Consider the following 26,985-nt stretch of genomic DNA (forward strand, 5'->3'; position numbering starts at 1 on the left):
ACCCAGCCGTTGAGCACCTACTGTGTGTCTTTATGTGGACGCTGGGGCGTCAGTCTGGCTCAGGCACTGCACCGGCTGTTGGGGCTTCACAGCCAAGTGGGGGCGACCACCAGAACAGCCAACCAGAGTGCATCTCGAGAAGCACTAGACGGAGGAGGGACGAGGCCGCAGGCCGCAGGGCACCAGGTCATGCAGGCCTCAGGGAGGCGCTCAGTAGCGGGAGTTTGCAGGGTGGTGGGGGGAGGGGGTGACCCGGGACCTCAGGGCAGACTCCGGGGCTGAGTGCTTCCCCTCTCCCGCTGGCTTACTCTGCAGTTCTCCTTGCAGGGCCTGTGCCAGCAGTGAGACAGAGAGCGAAGCTGGAGACATCATGGACCAGCAGTTTGAAGAGATGAACAACAAGCTCAACTCCGTTACCGACCCGACCGGCTTTCTGCGGATGGTTCGCCGGAACAACCTCTTCAACAGGTGCGTGCCGGCTTGGTCTCGGCTTGGTCTCCCGTCCCGGCAGTGGGATACTGGCTTCGGGCTCCTGTTCCTCCAGCCATCTGGGCTGCCGGCCATGAATTGGCAGGAGTGAGTGTGATGTGTCCACAGCCCCACCCTCCCCAGGGCCTCAGGGCCTCCGGCGCCATGGCGGCACCTCTGCGTCGAGTGAGAAAAGAATGACAGGTTTGATGTGACCATCGTGTTCATCTGGGATGGGAGATCCAGGGGCCGGCTGGCTGCCTCTTCACGGAACCCAGGAGCCGCCTTCCCGAACAGCAGGCAGAAGCCAGACAGAGCGGTCGCACCTACTCCTTTGCCGGCTTCGGTCAGTGACGTCTGGGCCAAACACCCGAGACTGAGGGAGGTCAGGGAGAGTAGGGGTGCTGGCCTTCCTGGAGGGAGGACTTGTCCAGACCCAAGCCCACCCATCCACCCTGAGACCCGGGGTGGGTCCTATTACTTGACCAAATAAGGCTGCATGGCTTTAAGATGAGTCAAAATTGAAATTGCCAACCAGCACAGCCCTATATCCTTTTATCAGGGTGATAGCTGTGCGGTGTCCAGATAAAGGGGGGCAGGCTGTTGGGGCTGAGGGGCAGCTATCCCGCTTTCATTTGGTCACCTGGCCACAACCCGGAGTTACATTCAGAACTTACCAGAAAGACATCCCAGATTCTCAGGTCCCTGACACAGCCTTGACTTTGAAGGACAGCATGTGGAGCCTGGGACACAGAAGGGAGTGACTGTGCTCTGGGCGGAGGCAGCCTCTGCCTGGCAGCCCTGCTTTGTGGGGCGTGGGGAGCCCCGTCTGCTCCCGCTGCAGGCCCGTTTCCTCTCGTTATTGTGCTGTCGGGGTGACAAATGTGTTTACTTTCCCAGGGCTGAGCTGAGTGAGATGGGAGCCAGGGGCCAGGGATGGGGTTGGCAGCTTGGTTGGAGGAGACTGTGACTTCAAGCTGGTTCACCTCCAGGTCCTCCTTCGTCCCTCCCACTTCATGCATGTCCTGCACAGCTGTTAGTTTCATGGGGGGGACATGACCAGTGGGAGAAGCCCGAGCCTGGTATCATCCTCCTCTGCCAGCGTCCTGGCCTGTTGAGCAGGTGACTCTTGATTGCCAGGAGATGCTGGCACCGCTGGGAGCCGCAGTGCAAAGGCTCAGGTTCTGATCTTGCTGCCTTCCTGCTGTGTGAACACTGTCCACCTCTTTCCTCATTGCTAAAATGGGGACACGCTTCCTACCTCGCAGTTTTCCCTTAACATGGGGATTAAAGGAGCTTACGTATAAATAATACACCGGCAGGCTTCCTGATGCATAGAAGGCACTCATACATGGTGGCTTTCTACTGTTTTGAGTAAAGTGGGAAGGACAGTGCCACGCTGGAATTCTTCAGATACCGTGGGAGGGTAGAATGCAGATGGGATGACATTTGTATGCGGCGGGTGGTCGCCCCTAGAATGGGGCCTCACCTGCTCTTCTTCCGACCCCACCTCCTGTCTTTCCTATGAGGTAAGGCCAAAGACAGGCCATGAGGCCTCCGTGGCCCGCCCGATCACAGGCCTGCTGGCAGCCAGTCAAGCCCTTTCAGGGCTTTGGGCATACAGTAAGAAAGGGGTCAAAGCAGGACTGTCTGGGACCCTAGCTCATCATCCCAGCGTGGTAACGGCTGTGGATTTTGGGTCATGGAACTGCTCATTTTGGAAAAATGGTTTTCATCCTTCATCTCTGCTCTGACATAGGTCTGATGAGCACAATACCATGGATTAATTTGTGGGTTCATTTAAACAGTGCAATCTCAGGTGAGGACTGGGCCAGCCTCAGGGCTGGGTGGGGAGCCTGGGCCTTGCTGCCGGCTGTTCTGTACTTAGCTCCCTCAGCCACATCAACAGACACTTCTAATCTTCACCTTCTAGGAGCTTCTGAGGGCAGACTGTATGAGGGCAACAACCTGTGTTTCTTCAGTTTCAACACAGTGAGTGTATAAGGCCTCAGACAGTTTGCCATGCCAAGGGCTCTCAGCCGCTTCCTGATGAACCCAGGAAGGAGGTTCTGGTTTCCATCCGAGGGGAGTAGCATTATAGGAAGGACCACGAGGCAAAGGTGTCCCTGTCAACCAGCACAGTGCAGGCCCTTGCGAACGTCCAGTCTGGCCCTGCACGTCACAGCTGAGGGGCACACGCAGGCTGGGGGCTGGGGACCCAGGCAGGAGCAGGGACCAGCGCTGACTTCAGGCCAGGCCTGCCACTGCCCCGCCGGCTGGTGCCTTCCTGTGTCCCCCACACCTTAAGGGCTGCCAAGTGCCCAGTCCTGCCCTGCTCTGCCCTGGGGTCCCAGGCCTCCCTCTCTGACCCTTCCGTGTCCAGCGATCTCCTCAAGGAGGTGAGTTGCTTAGTCGCTGAATGGCAATGGCTAAGAAGGGGCTTGTGCTCAGACTCCTGCTGGTGACTAAGGGCTTGAAGAACACTGGTCCCTCAGAGCCTTCGGAGGGGAAGTGGAGGCAGCCGTGTGTGCGTGCGTGCGTGTGTGTGTGTGTGTGTGTGTGTGTGTATGTGTGTGTGTGTCTAGGGCCTTGTGTGCCAGAGCAGCAGCAGCTCCCCTCCCCGGGGCCATCCAGCAGGGTGATCCCCGGGGTCTTTGACCTTGTGGTTCTGGGCGGTTTGCCAGGGTGGTCTGGTGAGGAGGCTGCCACAGCCGGTGCACGTGGAGTGAGAGCTGGCATTAGAGCCTTCTCTCTTGCCACCCCTGGCCTTGTTGTCTGTTGTGTCTTTGATTCGAGGTCTGCACAACCACTGATTTTCTTTTTGCCAGTGCGCGGTGGTGGAAACCACACTTACATGAGTGCAGGGCCCACGGTGCCAGTGAGGACAGTCAAGAGTCTTCCCTTGTTTAGCCCCCTGGCCCCGGGGTGGGCCCACTCAGCAGAGCGGCAGCCCTGAGGGGGCCCCCTGGCCTGCATCCCTCAGAATGCTTCCGAGTTACCAGTTACGCTGGCTGCTGATGGCTGGAGGGCCCACCCCTGCGTAGGGGTGGGGGAGATGGGGTCTGCGCCCACGCGTGGCTGAGCCTGTGACAGTCAGGTCACAGTTGCTACAGGGGATCAGAGAACGGGATGGCTTTGGACTGCATCCCAGATTCAGGGTCTCAGGGCGGTGCCATGGCCTTGACGGTGCGCCCATCCGGCATCAGGGCCAAGATCCCAGAGAGATGTTCAGATCTCTGTTGCTACCGCTGGCTCAGTACACACGCTAGGTCTGGATTTTTCCAAATTTATGGCTGTGTGTGATATGGTGTGCAGAGGGCCTTCCCTGGTGCCCAGAAATGAGTGGCTAGAACCCACACAGAGGACAACCAAGTGTTAAGGGTTCTAGAGGTGCCACAAGGGGCCAGGGCCCTCCCTTGGGTCTCTGCCACCTCTAGCTAGCACCCCAGCCATGCACCAGCCCCCTCTAAAAGGAGACTGGTTGGTGAATTGGCAAGTGAGACTCCGGGGCCTGGTGGGAGTCCTCCAAAAGAATCCCCCACAAAGGCTGAGTTCCTGCAGGAAGAGAGGAGAGGTATCGCCATCCTGTGGAAAGCAGGCTCCTATGACTGTGGGGCCAGTAGAGGAGAGCCTAAAGGACAGCCTAGGTGACAGTGGGCAGGCCACGGTGTGGCTGGTGTGGCTCCAGCACGGGCCTTTAAAGAATGGTGCATCCCGTGGGCTCAGCTACTTGCTGCTTCCCACTGGAGGGGCTGCTTCCCAGGCAGAGGACCTCAGCAAGGAGAGTTATTGGATGTGCAGGATGTGGCAGGACTGGGAGGCTGCCCTCCAGATCTGGTCACCCCATGTTGGGGATGGCAGGGGGAAGCTCCTGAAGGACCCTCAGAAGTGCTTGCTCATGTGTCCCTCCAGGGGACCATGTGGAGGGGCATCAGCAGCACCTGATTCCCCCATCCCACCCCTACCCGCCCCACCCTAGAGAGTCAGACCTAGGCAGTGGGGAGGGAGGAATGTTCCAGAGCCTGTCCTGCCCTGCAAATCCATGAGCCAAAGCCTGGCCTGCGGGGGAGGTGGGACGAGATGAGGGGGGCACTGCAGAGCAGACTGGGGCCCACTTCCCCCAGATTCCTGGAGGCACAGGGAAGAACAGTGACTGCGGAGGAATAAAGCTGACCCCACAAGGTCAGCCCCACAGTCTGCTGGAAAGCATGCAGACCTGTGACTGTCTCTGCGTTTGTGTCACGCATGTGTCTACATGGACACATGGTTGCGGTTCTTTATAAACATCTGAATTGCCCCTGCCTCCGGCGCCGCCACAAAGCAGGCTGCAGGAATGCCGCACACTCCTGCGCGACGGGGCTCTGGCTATGCCTGCGTTCTGTACAGCTAGGCATTTTTCCCTGGAGTGGCATGTAGTTGGCAGGGAGCCTTGGGCTCTGGGGCCAGGCAGACCTGGATTTGGGACCTTTCATTAGTGGGTGACCTTGAGCCTTTTATTTTTTCATCTGGAAAATGGAGTAGTAATGGGAATTATGAGGATGATATCCATGTGGTGACAGATAAACAGTGTAGTAAAAGCAGTCTCTCTCTCTCCCCACCTGGTCTGAAGTTTCTTTCCTTCCCTTTCTTTCCCTTTCCTTTCCTTTCCTTTCCTTTTCCTTTCTTTCCTTTTCTTAGATTTATTTACTTACCTGAGAGCGAGAGAGTGTGTGTGCAAGCAGAGGGAGAGGCAGAGGAAGAATCCTCCGGCAGGGTTCCCGCTCAGCAGGAGCCCAGTGAAGGGCTTGATCCCAGGACCCTGAAATCAAGTTGGAGACTCAACCCACTGAGCCACCCAGGCACCCCTAGGTCTGAGGTTTCTGTGGCACCAAAGGTCCTTTGGTGGGGCTGGTGGGTAGTGGTGCAGGAATCAGCTTGCTGCTCCCGAACCTGATGAGGTAGTTTAATGCTTCGTCCCCTAACAGCCTCTCTCAGGCCACCGAATACCAGAAGGACTTAGGATCAACACAGAACGGTAATCCAGCCAAATGTCTGTTGTGGCCATAGCTCAGCTTCTGACTGGTATCCTGCCAGCCCTGTCCTCGGCTCTTTGGTGGTGGCCCTGTGGCTCTGGGCCAGGACTCTGTCTTGCTCTCCTGCTGGCGCCAACAAGAAGGCTGAGCACTCTCCCCAGCCCTGACCTGCATCCCCGCAACGGTGGTAATTCTGAGCAGGGGTCTTCCTGCCAACAGCTGTTCCTTCCATAGGTGGGTCCGTCCCCAGGCCTCAGGCAGGAGCCCCTGTCCTGGCGTCCAGCTGATCAGTAGGCACACCGGCCAGCCCTCCTCAGAACCCCCGCTGCCCAGTGCGCCACCTCTAGGCATTGGCCAGCTTCCTGCTCATGGGACACCCCTAAGCCCTACCCCCACCCCATCTGTGTTTCTCTGGGGTCAAATGAGGTACAGGTGTGCTGTTAGGAATGCTCTGTCAGAAGTCACTTGAAAGGTGACTCCCTGGCCTCAGCCCTGACCCAGACTTACTGACTCAGTCTGCCTTCTATACAGAAGTGCTGCTCGGCCTTTGCCTGAGGCCCACACCCTGTACACCTCCTGAAGGGTGCTGAGCCTGGCCTGCCGCCCTGCCCCGGGGCGCCTCCTGCATTCTGCTAACCCTAGGCCACCTCCCCGCAGAAACCTGCCAGGTCAACCCTGTAACATTTCATTTCTGGTCTCCAACTCTCTGTCTATTCCCACTGCCACGACCTTTCTTGGAGATTCACTGTCCCCCTGACATGGCCGTTTAATGCGATCCTAGGAGCACACTTGCCAAGTCACTGATGCTCAGCAAATTTTCTGGCCCCAGTCTCCCACCTTGTCAGCGAAGATCTGGGCTTGGTTCCCCGCGGGCTGAGCCTCCATTGCCCACACTGCTGTCTTCACCACTCACCGGCCCTGCAGGCCACTCGTCTTCACGTCCCGCCCTGGCTGGGGTGCAGTTCTGATCAATCACCTTCCCACTTGAGGTCCAGGGGCCTCAAGGTAAAGTGGCAGAGCTTGGTGTTTAAGTTCCCACGGCCTGGCCCCGCCACTGTTCCCACTTCCCACTGCATTCTCGCTTATTCTCTGTCCTCACCTGAAGGGACCCTGGACCTGCCCTTTCCCTCCTCAGGGCCTTGGCTTGGGCATGGGACACAGCCAGGGAGGGCTTTCCCCTGGGGTCCTTCTCCAGAAGACCCTTTCACAAATCCATCTTGGATTGCCCTCACTGGGAATACTTTCCTCCTTCTCTGAAATTCCGGGGCACTCTTACCTGTCCAGAAGGAAGCCATGGCCTTTCACCTTGCATCTTTTTTTTTTTTTTTTACATTATCTCAAAATAAAAAGTTTAATTCAAAACCAAAATAAAACAAAACTCCACAGACATTGTATTAGTTTGCTAGGGCTGCCATGATAAAATATCACAGAGTTTGTGGCTTAAATAACACAAATTAATTTCCTCATAGTTCTGAAGGTTTGAAAGTCTAAGATAAGTTCTCAACAGCTTTGGTTTCTTCTGAGGCCTTTCCCCTTGGCTTATAGATTGCTGCCTTTTTGCTGTGTCCTCACATGGTCTTTCCTCTGTGTGCCTGTGTCTGTATCCAAGTTTTCTCTTCTTATAGTGACATCAGTCATATTGGGTTGGGGCCCACGCTGAAGATCTCATTTTAACTAAATTACCTCTTCAAAGTCTTTATCTCCAAATGTTCACCTTGCATCTTAATTATGTGTATCCGTGCCCTGTCCTCTCCCAGGCTGTGCCCTCCTCTGAGGCCGGATCACATCTGATGTCTCTCTGTGTCCCCCAGGGCACCTTGCCACCTGCCTTGTGTTGAGTGGGTGCAGGTACTTGTTTGTTCATTAGGGGAATGAGGGAGGGTGGGTAGAAAGGAAGGAAGGGAGGGAGGAAGGCTGGTTGGGACTGAGACAGACATTAATAGCGATGGCAGTGATGATGATGATGGTGGTGGTGAATGTCTGTTGATTATTTACTGAGAACCCCGCACTGTGCTAAGTGCTTTCCCTGCATTATCTTAGCCAATCCCTACAATAGCCGTGAGGGGAACAATCGCAACCCTTTCTTAAGGATGAGGGCCCTGAGACTCATTGCCCAGGGTCACACAGCACATCAGTGACAGAGCGGGCTTTACTGTCCAGGTCTGTCAGTCTCCAAAGACAGTGCTCTGGCTCCCAGATTCCTACCTGTCTAACACCCCTACCAAATGATCACAGCCTTTGCTTGAACTCCTCCAGTGACGGGGAACTCACTGCCTCCTGAGGTGGTGTTTTCTGTCTCTGGACAACACTAATACAGCTCTGGAGGTTCTTTACGAGCCATTAGGTGAGACTCCACAGGTTTGTTGGGTGCAAGGGACGCAGACATGTTTGACTCAAATCGTGTACAGGGACAAGGCCCTCTGGAAGGGGGTTTTCCTGTGTTATGGGACATACATTAGCTAGACAGACCACCACAGGATCTTCGTTTCTTCTCTCTATCCCTGAGTCCATGATAAGCCTGTCCCCCAAGGACTGCCTGGCTGGGGGCATCTGTCCCAGCTCCTGGGCATAGTCAGGAGGAGACGCCTGTGCAAGGCTGGCCTGCACATCAGGTTTTCCCAAGGCAGAATCTGCAGGGTTGGTTGTGGGGGCCTCATGCGCATTAAAACAGAGAGCAGAGCCCCGACTGAGCAGAGGCAGCCCTGGGTGAAGGTTTTGCCACAGTCCTTCACCTGGGCCACGAACCTGCCGACACACTGAACATTCTAGGAGAGTACAAGAGCAAGAGGCCAGAAGCCACGTGCAGCCCCCAGCTGGTCCTTGAACTAAAGAGAAGCCAGCACTGCTGGAAAAGCAGGGGTCCCTGCTTGAGCCCACCCAGCCTCAGCTCTTCTCCTGTGGAGGGAGCCAGACCCGGTGAGCCGGGCACTTGGTAATTAAGGGGGCGAGCAGGCAGAAAGCGCTGGCAGCTTCCTGAAGAAGTACTTAAAATGCCTTTGACAGCCCTCCTCTCCCAGAGGAGGCAGCCCTTCGTGCGAGATGCAGAGAGTCACTGAACGCTATCAGAGACCTTTTTCAATTGAATTGAGGCATCTCTGGCTACTTGAATATAATGGATTTGCCAATTAATTTTTCCACTGGCGCCTTAAACCCCAGGTACTTGTTCAAATCTCAGGCCAGCTCCAATCCCTCAGAAGACTCAGTTCAGAGTTCGGAGCCCTGGAGGGGAATCTGAAGCATCCTGGGCAGGACTGAGGGTGGGGAGGAAGGAAGCAAAGAGCTCAGCTCACTGTCTGGTGGGCTTGCGCCCAAGAGCAGGGTTCGCTGTGAGGGGGAAGAGCACTCCCTCTGGCCCAGGACAGGCAGCCTGGCTCACCCCTGTGGCTGTGAGCCCTGCCCAACCCAGCCATTAGAAAGTGAAACTGTCTGATAAAGACATCCTGAGAAGGTGAGGAGCCAAGTCAGAAATATGGCTGAGAAAAGTCAGCCCCATTTGGAGCAAGCTCCCCACTACTCCTCGCTCCTCCCTGCCCCCCAGCACAGCCCTGACCAGGAGCTTAGGCCCTGCTCACAGAGGGCCCCTGGGGACCGGCGGTCTGTGTGGTATTTGTCATTCTGGGGGAGAGCATGCACTCCAGATAGGGGGTTCGGGGCCTGAGATCAAAACAGCACCAGGCCTCAGGCTCTCCGAAGGACACAGCCTTGACCTCATGGCCTTAGGCAGGAAGCTTATCTCTGTGCTCCCCTGTAACAGCGGAGGGTCTGGGCCGGCGAGGGGAGACCCAGCTTGTGTTAAAGATTCCCATGACCTGTGCACGTCACAGCCTCGATCTAGCCCACCCTGGGAGATGTCCCATATGGGGACTTCCCTCCCCCTCCTCCCTCCTTTTTGGTGGTTCTGAAGATGTCATATCTTGGTGTGCCCTGCCACAAGCCCTCCTGGCTCGGCTTCCTCCAGAGCCCCATGCCCAGAGAGACGGGAAGGCCCCGAGTGCCTGGTGGGGAACTGAGAGCAGAGGGGTAGGACCCGGGAGAGAGGTGGGAAAAAGAGAGCCCACTCCAGCTGCCTCAACCCTCCCGCCTGCCTTCAAGCTTCAAGGCCACGTGTGCGTATACACGTGGGACTGTCTCAGGCATTCCTCCGTCCTCAGAAGCAAGTCTCCCCCTTCACTAATGCCTCTCTGCGGTCACCCCAGGTGGGCTTCCGGGGTGGGGGAGGTCACTCAGGAAGCTGGACAGCTATTTTCGTGGGCACCCTGAGGAGCAGAGCCTCAGCAAAGCCAGTTCCTCCCTCCATCAAATTTGCCCCTTTGCGTTTTCAGGCTGTGGCACCTTTCCTCTCTGCTCCCAGTGCTCTGCCAGGGGCTCCTGCCTCCTCCCCAGATCGGGGAGTCCTGTTCACAGTCTACTAGGATATGCCCTGTGAAGGGCTGCTTATCTCTGGGCCCCGGTGTGAATAGCGGAAAGCCAAAGCCAGCCAGTCCCTGTGAAGCTCTGGTTCCTCCCAGTGCTTTGGCCGCACTAAGCTCTGGGTTGCTGGCTCTTCTCTCCACGCCGCAGAAACAGGAGGGACAGGATCTCACGGCCTAGTGGCTCTGGCTATCCCTGGAGTGGTCAGGTTTGAGGGGGGCCCCTTTGTAGTCTCTCCCAAGGGAGGGTCCGGCCCCTGCTCCCTTGTTTTCACCTGCTAGTCTGCTATGAACATGAAAGCATGAGAACCCAGCGTGTGTGTGGAGGGCTGGGTGCTTAGCATGTGCAGCTGTGTGCCCAGTGACCTAACTGCCCCCTCCAACGGGGCCCTGATGGGAGGGGCGACTGGCTTGGTGCCTGCAGTTTGGGTGGAGCCTCGCGGTGTCCCCCTCCGCCTCCCCTGGGGCCCGGCTGGTTCACTGGGCAGGAACACACGCCCAGCCCGGACAGCCACGGCTGGGCCGTGTGCTGTGTGAGCCGGAGCGAGTCTGAGCACCCAGGGTCTTCTGCAGGCCCGTCCCAGTTAGAACTTGCCCTTTTTGGGGAATAGATTTCTTCATCCGTGGAAGGAGATTCATGAACAGCCCGGGCCGCCCAGGCCGCCTGGTGTTTGTCATCATTGCGGAGACATCAACAACGCCCCGATGCGTCTGCTCATCGGTAGCGCTTCACACATCATGTCCGGCCCTGCATTCTGTTCCTGCAGAGGCCGAGCAGCTTCCACCCTGCCTGCCGGGCTCCCTCCTCCCCGGCTCCGGGCTTGCTCCCTCTCCTTTCCCTGCTACCACCCAGACAGCCGTGCAGGGGAGAAAACGAATATTTCTCCAGAAGTAAATTAATAAAAACCATCTGAGGAATGAGCTAATAAAGACGGTGTGGTGTGAGAAAATCTCTCTGCCGAGAGCTAGGCTGTCAATTAGCCCCGCGGGGTCCCTAGCAATAAATGGACGGGCCTTGAGGAAAGGGGGCCAGTGCCACCTGCTGGCGCTGTGCGGTGGTGCAGCTGTGAATCCCGACAGCCGGGTCGCTCCCAAAAAGCTGGAAGCAGAGCAGCTCCCAGGAGGGGCTGCCTACAGTCAACTCCACCTGTAGGGACCCAGCAGCGGGGAAGGTCGGGGTCGGAGGCAAGTGCAGGCAGGCAGGTCCTTCAGTGAGTCCTGAAGGCGGGGAGGGCGCACGAAAACCCCTCCCATACCAGGTGGGAGGTCTGGCTGGCTCATACCCTCCTCTTTGGCCTGTACAGGTCTCTTACTCTTTTGGAGCCTTAGTTCGTTATCTGTAAAGGAGGAACAACCACGACTATAGTGACCTGAGGGGGTGTGGATGCGGCGGACCTGGCAGGGGTCTAGATGCACCCCTCCTGTGGCTCACCCTCCTGCCATGTGGCAAGTGTGTGCAGCTGTGTCTGTGCTCCCATTATGAGAAGTGGAAGGCACCATTCTCTGTCTTCCAGTCAGATTTCGAGGCAGAGAGAAGGCAGCCAGGCTGAAAGGTCCCGCAGAAGGCACCGCGGCGCGCAGTCAGCAAGCTCCCCCCGTGGAGGATCCTCCGCCCACCCCCTGGCCGTTCTTTCACAACGTGGTGGCTGCACCAGGAAGGAGGCAGGTGTGCCTGCGAGGACAGCCCGAGGCTCCTCATCCCACACACCAGTTCTCACCCACCACCACTGCCAGCTGGGGCTCAGAGCCCCGGGGGACCTCCTGCCATTTGGCCATGACTCGACCCTCTCCGAGGTGGTTGTGTCCACAGCGCCCCCTGTCCGGGGCAGGTGATGGCACTTGAAAGCTGCAGGCACACAGGGCGCTTGCGGGGAGGACTGCAGAGCTTCCGGCTCTGGGGGCTGGGGCCGTGGGCCAAAAGAGCCTCAACGGTTTCCTAGCAGTGAGTAGATTTTTAATTTATTAAAACTAGAAGAGACCGGGCACCTGGGGGTCTCAGTCAGTTAAGCGTCTGCCTTGGCTCAGGTCATGATCTCAGGGTCCTGGGATGGAGCCCCAGGGGGAGAGCTGCTTGGATTAACTGTGACTTCAAATGATGGTTTCGGGTTGTTCGGTTTTTGTTTAAAGTTGAATGGAGTATTTGGGGGCTTTTGTTTTTCACTTGAAAATGGCATCTTGGGCACCTGGGTGGCTCAGTGGGTTAAAGCCTCTGCCTTCGGCTCGGGTCATGATCCCAGGGTCCTGGGATCGAGCCCCGCATCTGGCTCTCTGCTCAGCGGGGAGCCTGCTTCCCCGCCTCATCTCTCTGCCTGCCTCTCTGCCTACTTGTGATCCATGTCTGTCAAATAAATAAATTAAAAAAACAAAAAAGAATAAAGAAAATGGCATCTTTAGGGATAGGTGTCCTCCCCTGAACAGAAGCACAGATCGGAGGTTTGATCTCTGGGGCTCCCTGGCTGACCAGTGTAAGCCGCCACATTCTGGGTCCAGGTGTACCCACCCAGGAGGGGATCAGGGCCCGGGAGCTGTTGCTCCGGAAACGGTTCATCCGTGACCCACCAGCGCTCGAGAGGGACTAGGGTGAGAGTGTGAGAGATCATGCTCATATGGCATCCAGGGGTGGAAATTATCAGGGATTGATGATGTGAGCATGGGCTTGACAGCTGGGGAGAGAACAGGACCAAGGTGCCACAGGCAGGGAGGGGTTCAGCTGAGGCTCGAACAAGGGGCCTAGCCCCTGGCAGGTTTGTGTGACCTGGGGTGCCCAGGTCCTGGTTCTTGAAGAGTCTGCACTGCCTGGAAACAGATGCTCAGAGAGGGTGTCCTGGGAAACCTGCTCGGAGCAAAAAGATGCCTCTATCGACTGTGTATTTACCAGCCCTGGTCAAAGGCATCTGACGGGTTCTCCATCAGACCGGCCAGGAGTGAGGGTGGGGTATCACATGGCCTGATCATGGCTGCTCTGCAAAGTCCAGCCCTGGAGATTAGTGGGAATAAGGAATTAGCTTGGGGCAGGAGCTTCCTGTTCAGGCAAGCCTGATGTTTAAGGTGGTACCTGGCCTCCCCACAGCACAATCCCAGAGCCCCAGGCCCACCTGGCATGCTTGTCCCCCACACTCATCACCCCAGGCGCTCCAGTCTCTGTCCCCCAACATCTGTGCCTTTCCCCACCCACATTGTTCCGTTAGCTCGGAATGGCCTCCACCTTGTCCACGGGCACGCTAACTCCGGATGGTGGTGCCCACATCAAAAGCCCCTCTCCCAGGAAGCCCTCTGTTGGCTCTGCCTGACCAGCAGTTGGTCAGAGTCTTGTGACTTTGGTGTCCCCAGACCTCTACTGGAGCTGCCCACTTTCCTCGCAGCCTGGTGCGAGGACCCCACAGGCCTGCCCCATCATGGGCAGGGCCACATATGGAATAGGTTAGTGTTGTTGTGCCCTTTAGATGCCTCTGGAACTTCATGGATTTCAATCAAAAGACACCATGGCCATCTGTGCTTGTGCTCTGGAATCCTGCCTGTGTTCTCCTCCCTCCTGCCAGGTCTTTATCTCACTCACTGACCCATCAGCTGAGACTCCTGACAACTTTCCGTGCTGGATGTTTTCTCCAATCCTGACGCTTCATGCCTATGATAGCATTTCTCCTTTGTGCAGGTGCAGAAAGCAAGGTCTGGAGCCCCAGGCTGGGATTTGCACCCAGCAGGTCTACCCCCAGATACCTCCCCAGCTCCCTAGGTCCCTCCAGACATGTTCCTTCCCAGGCACTGCCTTGGCCACTTCCAGAAACCATGTTTGGGTACCACCCCCTGCCAGCATTATGCCCTGCTCAGGCCTCCAGGGAGTACCCCGCCAGTCATGGTGAGCACCTGTGGCCACAGCATTGTCTGGGGATGTGGCACTCCCCCTGGACACCTGCAGCTGGATTAATCAGACTCAGGTGCCCCCCCCCCCAGGTTACAAGCCCGCCATCTGGGCAGGCACCTGTCTAGGGGGTGGGAAGGGAGACGCGTGGGGAGGGGGCACTGAGTGGTCCTGTCGCCACCTCGTCCTGCTGACGGTGCGGGCTTTGGGGGCTGTGAGCTCTGTCTGCCGAGGATGAGGGTGCACACAGGCCCGTGACAGACACTGTGTGTTCCGCCAGAGCACCTCCTCTGGAGAGCAATTTGGTTCTCTCCTTCAGGGGACCATTGCTCTTTGCGGCGTGTTCTGTGGAATTAAGTGTGCCTCTCAGTGTCACTGCAGGGCGATCTCTGCTTCACTGGCGCCAATGGCAAAGATGCGCCGCAGGCCCAGTCGCTTGTAATGACACGTTTCCTGAGTGGGCGAGACAGAGGCACAGATGTGAGCAGGCTCCCAGGCGTCCAAGTCCTCTGCTCTTCTCTTGCGGGGACGGTGGCTGCTGAGGGTGCTCCCGGCTTGGCGCGGCATGGCCCTGGAATTGAGGTCAAGGGGGACATTGTTGAGAATGCTGAAAAGAGTTGGGGGAAGCCAGGGGCAGAAACCATACCTTGAAACAAATGGTCATGGATCCTGGCCAGGCCCTGGAGGGAAAGCTGCCTTCTGGTCTTTTCTCAGGAAACACTCAAGCTGCCACCACCAGTGATCCAGAGTATTTACCAAAACTTGGAGGTGTATCTCATAGAATATCCATTTTTTTCTCCTTAAGGGTCCTTGAGGACATAGCAGAGACTCCAAAAATGTACATGGTGTCTAAATCAAGGTTAAGATACCACTGACTGTCCAGCAATGATGCAGAGAATGTCCCCCGAGGCTGTGCTGAGGCCACAGGACGGGTGGGGGGCAGCCTGGTCTCTTCAGTGGAAACCCGCATGTCTCCCGCCTGCTGTCTCTTGTGCCCACCTGTGCCATGTGGCCTCTGGAGGCCCCCAGGGCTGACAGCAGGGTCTGGCAGGTAACCGGTGGTCAGGAAACCTTCTTTCTTTTACTTTTTCTCTTTCTTTCTTTTTTTTTTTTTTTAAGATTTTATTTAGTTATTTATTTTAGAGAGAGCAAGCAGGGGGAGGGGGAGGGGGAGAATCCCAAGCAAATTCGTCGTGAGCAGGGAGCCCGACGTGGGGCTCTATCCCACCGCCCTGCCATTATTACCTGAGCTGAAACCAAGAGTGGGACGTGCAACCAACTGAGCCCCCCAGGCACCCCAGGAACCACTTTCTAAGGGAACGAATGGTCTTGTCCTGTTTCGGGAGTGTGAAACTCAGAGCTCTTGGGATCGAGAGTGCCATCTGCACTGATTAAACTGCCTGGCAACCCCCGCACAGAAGCCAAAAGCAAAGCCCAAGTCTGCAAGTACCCTCGAGCGGACCCACCATGCGGGAGCTGCAGGGCCGGGGCCTGTAGGGCCTGGTGCTCACCGGGGCCCAGGTAGTTTCCCGGCCGCTGACCCGAGCCCCGGGCTGGGGCCGGCACACCCCTGGTCTTGTCCACCATTCCCGCCGAGAGAGTAGTTGGCCTGGGAGCACTGTCCTCCCCGTCCGCTCGGTGGCTGCCGCTGATTCTAATGGTCCTCACGTTTGCCTGCACACAATCGCTTCACACGAGGATGTAATTAAATCCTTTGAACAGCACTTTGGGATATCTGATTATGCAGAAAAACTCCATAGAAATGTAAGCTGTTGTGTGCAGCTGGTTTACCCTGCGGTTTCTGTCAGTGCTCACTGTTCTGTGAAAATTACCTGAAAGGAAGGTGAAGAAGGCGAAGCCGGGAGGGAGGCCGGGCTGGGCCCTGCTGTGCAGCCTCTGACCTGCCTTTTCCAGGACCCAGAGCACTGCGGAGTGAGCAGCGTAGCCCCGCCGGCCCCCCGTGGGCCCTGCTGACTCCCCCGGCCCTTCTCTCCCCAGGAGCTGCCAGAGCATGACGAGCTTGGTCAGCAACACCATGTCGCCGATCAAGGACGGGACCTCCTCTCTCCCCAGGAGGCAGAGCTCGTTCGCCAGGCCCCCGCTCCGTGCTCTGTACGACCTGCTCATAGCGCCCATGGAAGGGGTAAGTGTCCCCCCGCCCTGGGGCCCAGGGGCTTCGAGGCGTCCGGACGCATTGTTTCCTATTCAGTGCCCACATGTGCCCCTTAGATATAAAATGGGCTTCTGAGACAACCAGGGGCACACATCTCTCTCTAGCTTTCCAGTCAGTGTCTGCAAGCGCATTCTTGGCTGGCTGCTTGTAAGGGGGAGACGCCCCAGGTTCAGGCTGCCAGGTTAAAGCCTAGCATTGCTCCTTTCCAGCCAGACAAATCTGGCCTCGGCTGCGTCAGGGACCCCGAGAGGTGATGCCCTCCTATCTTCTCATCAGACTTTGGGGCCAAGGGAGGCGCAGGGCTGGGCCCCTCTCCACAGTTCTCAGGAGGAACCACGCCATCCGTGTGAGCCCCGAGCAGATGGCAAGAGGGGTGTGCCACAGCCCTACCTCGTCCTGCTGGGAAGGCCTCCCCATCTCCACCTCTTATTCGAGGCTCTCAGCAGGGCTTTGCTTTCTGCTGAGAACAGATCCCTTGGCCTCTGCCACTGTCAGGAGCCATGGACTCCATTGCAGAGTCTGACGTCAAAGACACTCTTCCAGCTGGGATTTCTCGAGAAGGTTGAGAATGGCTCCTGATGGGTTTTGGTGGCTCTGAACTTTGGATACCATCCTTCAGTCCGGATATGGCGCTCTCACTGGGTGGGGGAGACCAAAGGGCTTGGGGGTTTTATGAATCTGAATGGTGAGCCTATCAGATGGCTTCGTGTATGACTGTGTATTAGCTCTGGCTGCTGTTAACAAAACACCGTGAACTGGGCGGTTTAGACAACAGATGTTTATTTCTCATGGTTCCAGAAGCTTGAAGTCCGGGATGAGGGTGCCAGCAGCTTCAATTGTGGTGCAAAGGCCCTCCTTCTGGCTGCAGACAGCCCCCTTCTCACCGTGTCCTCACATGGTCGTTCTGGCCTTTCCCCCTTCTTGTAAGGGCACTAACTCCATCGTGAGGGGACTGTCCTTGTGACCTCATCTAAACCAAATTACTCCCAAAGGTCCCACCTCCAAATACCATCCCACTGGGGATGAGGGTTTCAACATATGGATTTGGGGGCATTCAGTCCATAACCCACCCCAAGGAAAGCCCACAGTGCTGGCAGTCATGGGGGCCTGGCTGTCGGGCGGGGAGGGTGTGATTGACAGGCCTTGGAGAGCAGGCTGCAGGCCTGCGCGTCCTAGCAGCTGTCTGCAACCGGGTGGGAGTTTTGTCTCACAGACATTGGGGTGGCCCCTCGGCGGCTCGCTCTTCCGCTTCAGCCAGCTGGCAGAGATGAAGTGTGTCCTCAGAAAACCCTACCTTGACAGCGACGCCTTCATCCCCTGGAAATATTTGCTTATGCATTTCCCTGGCCGGTCGGCCAAGGATGTGTGTCAGCCAGCCCAGTATTTTTCAGGAGGCTGCCTGCCTGCCAGGCCCTGCAGACTTCCCTCACTCAGGGACCCGGGGGTGGTGAGGAGCCCAGAATTTGGGGGGCTGGCAGTCAGGACTCAAGTCTGACGCTGCCCTTCCCTGGATGGGTGACTTTGGCCAAGCAGTTTCTCCTACTCAAGTCCCTGTGTCCTCATTAGAAAATGAGACGATGCCACAGAGCGTGTCAGGTCCCAGCAGGGCTGGGCTTCGAGGCGTGTGAGGAATGCACGGGACAGCTGCAGCAGCAAGAGGGCCCTGGCGAGAGGGGGGCACTGCGCCCACGTCGCTGCCCCTTCCAGCACCTCAGGGCCTCTGGTCCCGTCAGCACAGAGGCCCAGGCCTGTCTTCTCCTTCCCTGCAACACACCCTGTCCTGTCCTTCTTAGGACTGTTGTCCCCTTGGTGTCTTCTTTTTAACCAAGGGCCAAGGCTGCTGAGAGTGCCCCAGCTCAGAGCATCTCAGAGGTCACGCTAACTTAGCATGATTTATGTGCTGCATCCTGGAGAGAAATACACACCTACACCCTTGGGCTGATTTGTCTTCAGATGGCCAAGCAGACCATTTTGGTGACTTACTCCCATGCTCTGCTCGCCCTGAGCTCCGTTTTGCACTGATCCCCCTTCAGGTCCTCTGAAGGCTCTTTGGACCCTCCATTCTTTCACTCCCTTGGGCCTTCTAGGGTACTTGGCACTTCCCTTTGGTGTCCAGGTCCCAGATGACTTGTCCCACGAATGTGGAATGGGCTGGTGGGGCTGGCGATGGGGGGAAGGGAACAGGGGGCCAGGCTGGAGACTGGCTGGGACCAGCGTGTCCTTGGAGGCTCAGGTCATGTGGAGTTGGCAAGCTCCTCACCTCTCTGGCCCAGATCGAGTGTCTCCTCCTCTTAGGAGCCTTCCTTGCCCTCTTCTCCCACTGCCCTGTAGCCTTCCTCCACCTCCCTGCTACTGGGTCCCCTCTATGCCCCATGTCTTTCATGGCACCCACTACCTCACTGGACTCAGAACTTAGCTGGTGGCATGCCTCCCCTCCTCCCCCTTGCTGCCCACCCCACACTCCCTGAAAGCAAGGATGGTCCCTCATCTCTGTGTCCCCAGAAGCTGGCCCAGGGCCTGGTACATGCTGACACTCAGTGAAGTTTATGGAATGGTCCAAAGCTGTGGGGTGGGGAGAGGCAGCCCTCCTTCTCGCCATCCAGTACTTCCTCCGAGGAGAGAAGCTACTGCAGCCTCGAGTTGTCCTTGTTGGGGAGCCTGTGGGGTTATAAAAGCTGTGCTTTTCCTCCCTGAGGACTTGCCCCTGTGACTTAAAGAATAAAAATGTGCCTGTGGGAATAGTGCAGCTCGTGCCTAGACATCTGTGTCCCTCCAGGGCTGCTGGGAAGGGGAAGAGTTACAGCCCTAAACAAGTTAGAGCAGGGAACGGAGTCGGGCTTCCTAGGGGGAGCTGCCCAGGGAAGGGAAGCGCCCGGCCACCAGACGGTGCCAGTGCCCCAAAGCCTGCGGTTCGGGACAGATGTACGGGGCCCCAGGCGCCCGCCTTTGGGGGTACAGTCTCATCATGGAGGGAGCCGTGCACTTGGGAAATGTATCCTGACTTCCGGAGAGAGAAAGTATTCTCTCTTGTGACCTAGGTGTCCAAATATTGTGAACGAGTGTGGCTGCCTCGCATGAGCCGCAGAGTGAAACCCTGCAAAGGCTGTTAAAGCAAACGGTCAGAGGAAGAGCTTGTCCTTGGCAAGTGGTTGCCATCTGCTGTGTTTCAGTAAAGACACCCGACTGACAGTTTCATCCGTTCGTTCCACAAGCAGTTGTTGGCGTGTGTTGGGTCGACACCGTCCTGGAGGCAGAGGAGGCGGCAGAGTATGTGGCTGTCCCGTGTCTGAGGCTCACAGGCCGTGCTCAGGTTGGGTGGGCTGCAGAGAGGAGGAGGCGGCGGCCTGGGCCTTCCTCCTGCTGCCCGAGGCCAGCACCCTCACCTGCTCCGGAGGCCACTAGAGGGCGACACGACACCATCCACTTGCCCGCTCCCAGCGCTGTCAGCTGCCAGGCCCAGCCAGACCCTTTTCCATATCTTCAGTGAAAATACAAATCAAAACCGAAAGTCCAAGCTTACAAGTCTCTGACACTTCAAGACTAAAATGATTAGCCTCTTCATATGGGGCTTGTAATTATTTGAACAAGTGCCTTTGTGTAGCCCCAGTCCTGTGGCTAAGGGAGTAGGTCAGACAGTATGAAAAGTGGAACAGAAGAATATTTTACCGTCAGCTTGCACCAGTATTTGATTTAATTTGGCTTCAGGGAAACACGGTCGTGCCTCTTTCCTGGAAGCATGCCGTCCTTTGCTGTCAGGATGGGGCGAGCCTGTCCAGCTGTCTGCGAGGAGGGCCCAGCCACGTCTGCATGTAACCCGTCAGCAGACATTAAGTCAAGCCCTGTCCAATACCCACAGGAGAAAATGTCACCAAAGAAAAGTTGCAAGGGTTTCGTGTGAAAGAGACTGGGACCCTGTGTGCATCCCTGGCATTCAATTTTCATCATTTTAATAGAGTAAAACACAGTAAGCCATGCCTCTGGGCCCTGTCTGTGGTGAAGGGACAGACCTGGACCAGTCCTGTCCCATGGCGGGATCAGTATCACACAGAAGTATGTGCCAGCAGCCATGTTCCAGAAGATGCATCTGATGTGACGAGGTCCCCCAGGGCTGCTCTAGGGGAAGCCGCTTGCTCACTCAGGTCCAAAATCACCCCCTCAGTTTGCAGACAGGGCTTCACCAAAGCCAGAAGCTGCTCTGATCAAGAAGCCAGATGGAGAGTAGGAAATTGCCTTGGATTTGGGTGACTCATTCTCCAGAGGTCCAGATTTTGGAACCTTTCAGCATCACTGGAGTTTGGTCTCATTCTAGTTATAGTCCCATCTTTGCCATTATTTCCATTTATTGAAATTCTCTGTTTCCTACATCTACAGTCATAAAACCGTAGTTGCAGGACAGGTAGCAAGAGTGAATGACCTTGATTATGAGGAGGAGTATTTCTCGGCCACCTCTGCTCTGGATTAAGGTTGCTGCCTGTTTATGTGGATGCGTCTGTTTCAGGACCCCCAGAAACTTACTTAAAACTTGCTGTTCAAGTTGGTTAGGTTGGTAATATGCCTTCCTAAACACTGGGGCTCTGGGAATTCGCCCCAGACCTCTCATCTACACGTACAAGGCAGGGGCAGAGCTCAGCTCTGACTGGGGCCTGCCCTTAATTTCAGCTCTGGGGGAAAGGATTCTTGCAAAATCAAGTAGCCTGATAAACCAGCTCACCCCAGAACAGATGCCTCCGGAGACAAGACGGCCTATCTAGGTGCCTGTTTTCCAAATGGATGGAACGTTTGGAGATAGTCAGGGAATAGTTGTCCCCAGAAACAATCTGCCCTGCACTCCAGACTATGGAGCGGAGGCCGAGGCCCTTGAGACTGGCCTGCTCAGGGCTTGGGGCATGCTCGGGGCTGGCAGCCCCGCCACCAGCCCGTCTAACTGATTTCTGAGTGAGGCATCTGTTGTGATATTCAAATAAGGACCCACATCACCCAAGAACAGCAAGCATTTCCACAACCAATTAGGACAAGGAAATATGGAGGCGAGAAGCTGCCTGGAACCGTGAAACTGGTGGTGAGAGCGGCCCAATGGGCAAGCAGCCTCCAGGGAGGGGAACATTCCTCTCTGGGTGAACGCTGTTGGGCTGTGGCTCTGCTCCGGTGGATGTGCAACAGCGGCCGTCTCAGCCCCACCCTGAAGATGCCTGCCTATGGGGGTGTGCAGGCTCATTTCCCCAGGGCAGCCAAGAATGAGAGGCCCGCTGTTGCCCGGAGGTCCATAGGCAGACCCTCTGGCTGGTGTGGCTAGTGTGCCTGGAGTTGGACACTGGTGGCAGGCAGACCCCTCTGGCTCGGGCTGGCCATTCGTCACGTTCCTCCAGTTCCCGAATTCCAAAGCCCTCCCCTCCATTGGTTCTTCCGGCAAACCAGTGATTTGTTGTTGGGGTAGCCAAAGAATCTCGTTGAGTGCATTGACCTTGACTCTTGCATTTCTGGTTGGATTACAGGGTCTGTGGTCTTTGTGGGTTTTAGTTGTGGTTTGAGGGTTACTCCCTACGGTGACACTTGCTGCGGCTCTCTACATCCACCTGTGATGCCAAGATCTCCCGGAAACATCCCAGAAAAGGTTTCTCTATCTTAAAAAAGTTCTGTTTGACCAGTTCACTCAATCAAAAATGTGAGTCCGGAAAAAAACCCAGGCCTGTAAGCCAGCTCTGCAGTAGCCAGATGCCTGCCAGTTCTTGCTTCTGGAATCCTTGTGGGGTCTATTTGATCCCAAATCTAATCTGCCTGGAAACTCCTGAACCCAGGAGTTTTCTGTCACTCCCCCATCATGCTCCGGGATGTTTATTTCCCTGGCCTGTGATGCTGTGACACAGCGAGTGGCCTCCCATGTCCTCCAGTGAAAACGAGGCTCACTGCACTGGGAGGGTGCAGACTGATCCCTTGAACCATGGTGACCTGCGTGGAGCACGTAGCTCTTAAACCAGACGCCAGGACACGTGCAACGTCAAGTGCTGGTATCAGTGCTTTTGAACGGATCAGTGTTGCTGGTCATGAAATGATCAAGAAATGGTGATCGCATCCAAAATTTCCACCAACCATATGTTCAAGATCTGTGGCATGTGCCTCAGAGAACTGCAGACTCAGAAAGTGGACTTCAGGGTCACTGTCGGGTGGCTGACCCCACAGGTGTCAGGCGTCATGGGCACTCAGTGAATAGCTGGTGGATGATGGTGATGGTGACACGAGGAAGGGATGGATGGTGGTGACGTTGGTCTGTCGAGGTCCCTGGGTCAAAGTTTGGAGCTGGATGCTCCAGAGGGGCCCCTTACATGTTTTAGCTCCGTGCATGTTTATAAACACCAGAGAGAGAGGGGGTGAGTTATACTGGAAATTGAGGCCCAGGAAAAAATAACAGTGTGGTTGAGCTTTGAACACCATGGGTCCTATGTAATGTGGGGCGCCCGTCTTTGGTGCAGTGAAATATTCAAATGGAACTACTGACTCCCTCAAAACTTAACGACTAATAGCTTACTGTTGCTTGGAAGGCTTATCAGTAGCAAGGAGTCGATTAACATAGATTTTATAGGTCACGTGCGTTATATACTGTAATCCTACAACAAAGAAGCTAGAGAAAAGAAAATGGCATTAAGAAAATCTCAGGAAGAGAAAATACATTTACAGCCCTGTCCTGTGTGTGTTGAAAAGAGCCCACGTGTAAGGGGACCCACGCCATTCACATCTGTGATGTTCAAGGGTCAACTATAAAAATTATAGGGCTATGTTGACCATATTTCAAGAACCTGCAGACAGTCGTGAGTTCACGTTTGACGAGTATGTCCCAACTGCCCACTGGCTGCCAGGCTCCATGCCACCGCGGCCCACTTTGACCAATGTGAGGTCGTGGATGTGCACGCCATAGTGCTCAGGCGGGAGACCAAAAGCACAGTAGATCAACCAGGGGACGTTTGCCACCAATGTGAGGTCGTGGATGTGCACGCCATAGTGCTCAGGCGGGAGACCAAAAGCACAGTAGATCAACCAGGGGACGTTTGACAGAGAGACTTATTCCCTGTGGCCAAAGAGTAGCAGTCAGCTTGAAGGAAACTGGTTTTCTCAGGCTGAGGAAGTTTACCCAGGAAAGGATGGACCCCGGGAAAGGTATGTGGTTCGGCCCACTGGATAGCAGAGATGTTGGCTGGTTTGGCCGGGCTGGAGCTGGTCTCAAGTTGCTGGCGAGCAAAGGCCGCCCTCTGCAGGGGGCAGGAGGACAGAGGATCTTCTTCCAGTGGCAAGGGTGTGCAGAGAGTCCAGGCACCTGCTGGGCAGGAGGCCTGCCGAGAGCATGGGTGGCTCAGGCCAGGGTTGTCATGTGGAAAGGACCGAGGGAAGGGTATCAGCAGGGTCACAGACAGGCACGGTCTGGGCTCTGCTGTGTGTCTCCATGCACACACACCGCTGACTTGGGCCAGCAGGAAATCCTCTTCCCTTGGCATCGCCCCTCTGTGCCCTCCACTGAGGAAGCTCAGCGCCGAGACCCCGCTGCAGGAATCTAGTCACTGGGCAGGTGCAGATGGGGCAGCAGGAGGGTGCTGAGGGTCTGTAAAGTGACAATAGCCACCCACACCCACCAGCCGGTGCCCACCACCTGCACTGGCTAAAGGAATAGCCCTCCCCCTCTGTGAAGACTGGGCTTAGCCCGAGTCCCCTTGCTCCCAGCCCTCCCTGCTGGGGCACTCCGTGTCCCCATTTCCATCCTGGGCCTGAACACCCTGGGACGGGCAGGGTCACCGGGGGAATAGACAGGTTTCAGCACCCCTGCCCTTGTTATCGTGGTCTCCTTCAAAAGATCCATTTCTAGAAACTTCAGAGGTCAGAAAGTCTGAGTCTTTGCTGGAATTTGTTGGGCTCTGTTAGTTGCTGGTGTGGGGCTGCTGCTAAGCCCTTTTATCTCTCAAACCCAGGACTTAAGAAGCCAGCAAATACTCTTTCTAGACTGACAGATGGAGACGCAGAGAAGCCTTTCCCTGAATTGTCTTTCCTTTTCTAATGGATGATATGTAATTTGGATAGAGACATCACTTTATTTTCCATTTTCAAGTTCACATTGGATTATAGCTGATCTTTCAGAACAAGGGCAATGCTCATGTATCCTGTAGGCAGAATTCAGAAGACCGTTCCCGGGCCATCTTTTCCAACAGGTTCAATCCGTTTTCCTGCCGTCTTTTAACTGAAGCTGTCAGTCTGTTGTGCAGCCCGTCTGCCTGCAGGCCAGGGTTGCTGGTGCTCGCCTCCTTCCTGCCCGGACAGGGGTCCCATGTGGGACTTTCACCCAGGGCCATGTGCGGGAGCCAGCCCAGCCCCAGCCACGAGCCCCCATTCTGGGAGGACCCAGACCTCTGAATTGGAGTACTCTGTTCATTCAGAGCAAACTCTCCCCATCTCCAGGCTAGAATTCCAAGAGCCTTCCCTCCCCTCACCGCTGAGGTCACTCTTTACCAAGTCCCGGCAAGTCTCCCTTCTCTCCCTGGGTCTCTTGCTGTCTGAATCAGCGTGCACAGCCCCAGCACGCACCGCCCCATCTCCTGTGGTGCAGGCTGCCTCCAGACACTTCCCTGGAGGTTCGTCCATGGAGAATGTGCATAGCAGGTGCTTAGAGCCCAGGGGAGCCACGCTTCCCTGTCTGAACTTGGGCAGGGTCCTCCACGGTGGCTTCCGGGTCTCTCCCCAGACTTGCTCTCTGTTTACTGCCCCCTCCCCACACTGCCCTGGGCCTCTTCTGCCCAGGCCAGCACCACATGGACTGCCCTCAGAGAGGTCAGAATTCCTTGTCAGAGAAGACATCGCGTGGCCTGCAGGGACAGGACCTCACCTGTCTTTAGTCTGATGTCCCAGATAGGGTCTTGCAGGCAGAGTGTGCAGAGTGCCTACAAAGACCCTACCAGTAACACCTCTATGAACGGCTTCCAGCCTCCCAGTCACAACCCTACCCTGCCTGACACTGCCCTGCTGGCCTTCAGTTCACATGCATGGATGCTCTTGTGACTGGGGACTTGCCCGAGTGTGTCCCAGGGAAATCAGTGACCTGTGGGATGGCACCTGACAGAGACTTACTGGGGTTTGGGTCCTGGCAGGGGGGTCCAGGGGAGGCCTGTGAGGGTGGGGCTGGCATCTTGTCTCACAAATGCCTGTTGACCCTGGATCAGCCGGGGGTGGGTCTGGTATTGCACACGGCAGATGGCCTGAGTCTCCGCATTGCCCGCACGTGGCGGGGGACAGCCCTCGCTGAGCTGGGAGTGGTCGTCACTGTTCCAGCTGTGACCCACCACCGAGGTCAGGGCCCCATCGCCCAGCTCCTCTGGCCCACGTTTCAGGTCTGCTTGGCACAGACCAGAGTGGCTCCCCAGGGCCGGGGGCAGGGAGGGCCTCGGTATGGCCATGGTGGGGGCTCCCCCCAGGCCCAGGAGCTGACTGCAGGTTCCCGGTCTGCCTCACCTCCCTGTGCCAATCCAGAAATCCACAGCAAGCAGTGTGCCGTACCCCACCTCCTCCTTCCTGGGTCGCACAATGATTCTTTTACTCCTTCTCGGTAAATAGCTCTTAAAGCAAACAACCAGCAAATTGGCCTGTTTTTATTTCTGCTTTCTTTAGATGCATCTACATTTTTTTTTTTTTTTTTTTTAAGAAAAAGCCACAGGGGGTTGTAGAGACTGACGGGCCCGCCAGGCACGTGTCACTTTGGGTTAGCGGAGTGCCATGTGCCAGCCTCAGCCCAGCTCCCGGGGCAGCAGTCAGGCGGATCAGGCATGCATCCTCACTCCCTCGGAGCACAGTGGCGCCCTGGTGGGCACTGCGCTCAGTCAGCCAGCAGGGGCTGGGGGGACAGGAGCCCAGCCGTGACCACCCCCGGAGCCAGAGCTGGGCCCGTGCTCCCCAGCAGGCTCTGGGCGGCATCTCCTCATGCAGCAGCAACATCTGCTTGATCTTTCCTGTTTGGCCTGAGCCCAGTCTGGGGGTCACAGTGTCACTGCCTCTCGTGAGAAGAGTCACACCTACATTGCTCTTAGGGTTTCTGGACCAATGTAGCATCCCCTGACCTGGCCCTCTGGGGGTCACCATGACACACAGGGCTCTTTCTGGGACAACTCCTTGCCTCCTCTAGACCTGCTGGGGCCAGTCCTTGTCTTTGTGGGACATCCCTGTCTTTGACGGGTGACCCGGTCTCTCCCCTTGCCGTGCAGACTTAGACTGGCCCCCAACCTCCTTTACTGCAAGGTCCGTGAGACGGGAGGAAGCCCCCACTCGGTGATGCTGCCCTGGGCAGCGCCCCAAGCCACCACCTACCCTCCCCGCGTGGGTGCTGTGGGCCTGCCAGGTGCTTCTCGGGCGCATGTGGTTTGTGACCCAGTAGGCCCCATGCGGGCAGGCCGTCGCCTGCTGGGCCCTGACTCAGGCGCCCCGTGCCTCCCCGCAGGGCCTGATGCACTCCAGCGGCCCCGTGGGCCGGCACCGGCAGCTGGTCCTGGTTCTGGAAGGGGAGCTCTACCTCATCCCCTTCGCCCTCCTGAAGGGAAGCTCCTCCAACGAGTACCTGTACGAGCGCTTCGCCCTCATTGCCGTCCCCTCCATCCGCTCCCTCAGCCCACAGTCCAAGGTAAGCCTCGTGCTGGTGGCGGGTGCCTAGCTGTGGGGTTCTGGAGGATGGCCTTCCTGGCCAGACTGGGCTGCAGGGGGCCAACGTGTGGTCTCTTCCCAAGGTTCCCTCTGCAGTTTGCGGCCAGGGAGGCTGTCTTTGGAGTAGATCTGTCTGTCTGTCTGTCTGAAGGTGGGAGGAGAGCCCCCTGGCCTCCGGACTCATCTCTGCTATCTCCAAAAGCCACAGTCTCTGTCCTTTCTCTCAAAATGTCTTTGCTGTGACATCAGGACTGTGAGCTCCTCAGGGGACTGGGTCAGGCTCCAGGCCAGTCCAGGTCTCTGAGGAAGCTGCTTTTCCCCGGTGCCCACCGCCCTTGCGCTGTCCACTGACTGGCGCCGGCTGTGCCCAGCAGAGGGGCCACAGGCAAGGATGGCAGACAC

General features: G+C 56.6%; 1 protein-coding gene across 7 annotated transcripts in view; it reads left to right on the top strand.

Moving 5' to 3' along the window:
- TTC28 (tetratricopeptide repeat domain 28) overlaps window positions 1-26,985 on the top strand; it is a 638,777-nt gene that overhangs the window by 592,921 nt on the left and 18,871 nt on the right. For all 7 annotated transcript variants that reach the window (XM_047697785.1, XM_047697786.1, XM_047697787.1 and 4 more), the window contains 3 exons: window positions 328-468; window positions 15,747-15,891; window positions 26,384-26,563. In XM_047697785.1, coding sequence (XP_047553741.1) covers window positions 328-468; window positions 15,747-15,891; window positions 26,384-26,563 — 466 coding nt within the window. The remainder of the gene's footprint in view (window positions 1-327; window positions 469-15,746; window positions 15,892-26,383; window positions 26,564-26,985) is intronic.

This window comes from Lutra lutra, chromosome 12 (assembly GCF_902655055.1).
Source record: "Lutra lutra chromosome 12, mLutLut1.2, whole genome shotgun sequence".
In the NCBI taxonomy this organism is placed as follows: Eukaryota; Metazoa; Chordata; class Mammalia; order Carnivora; family Mustelidae; genus Lutra; species Lutra lutra.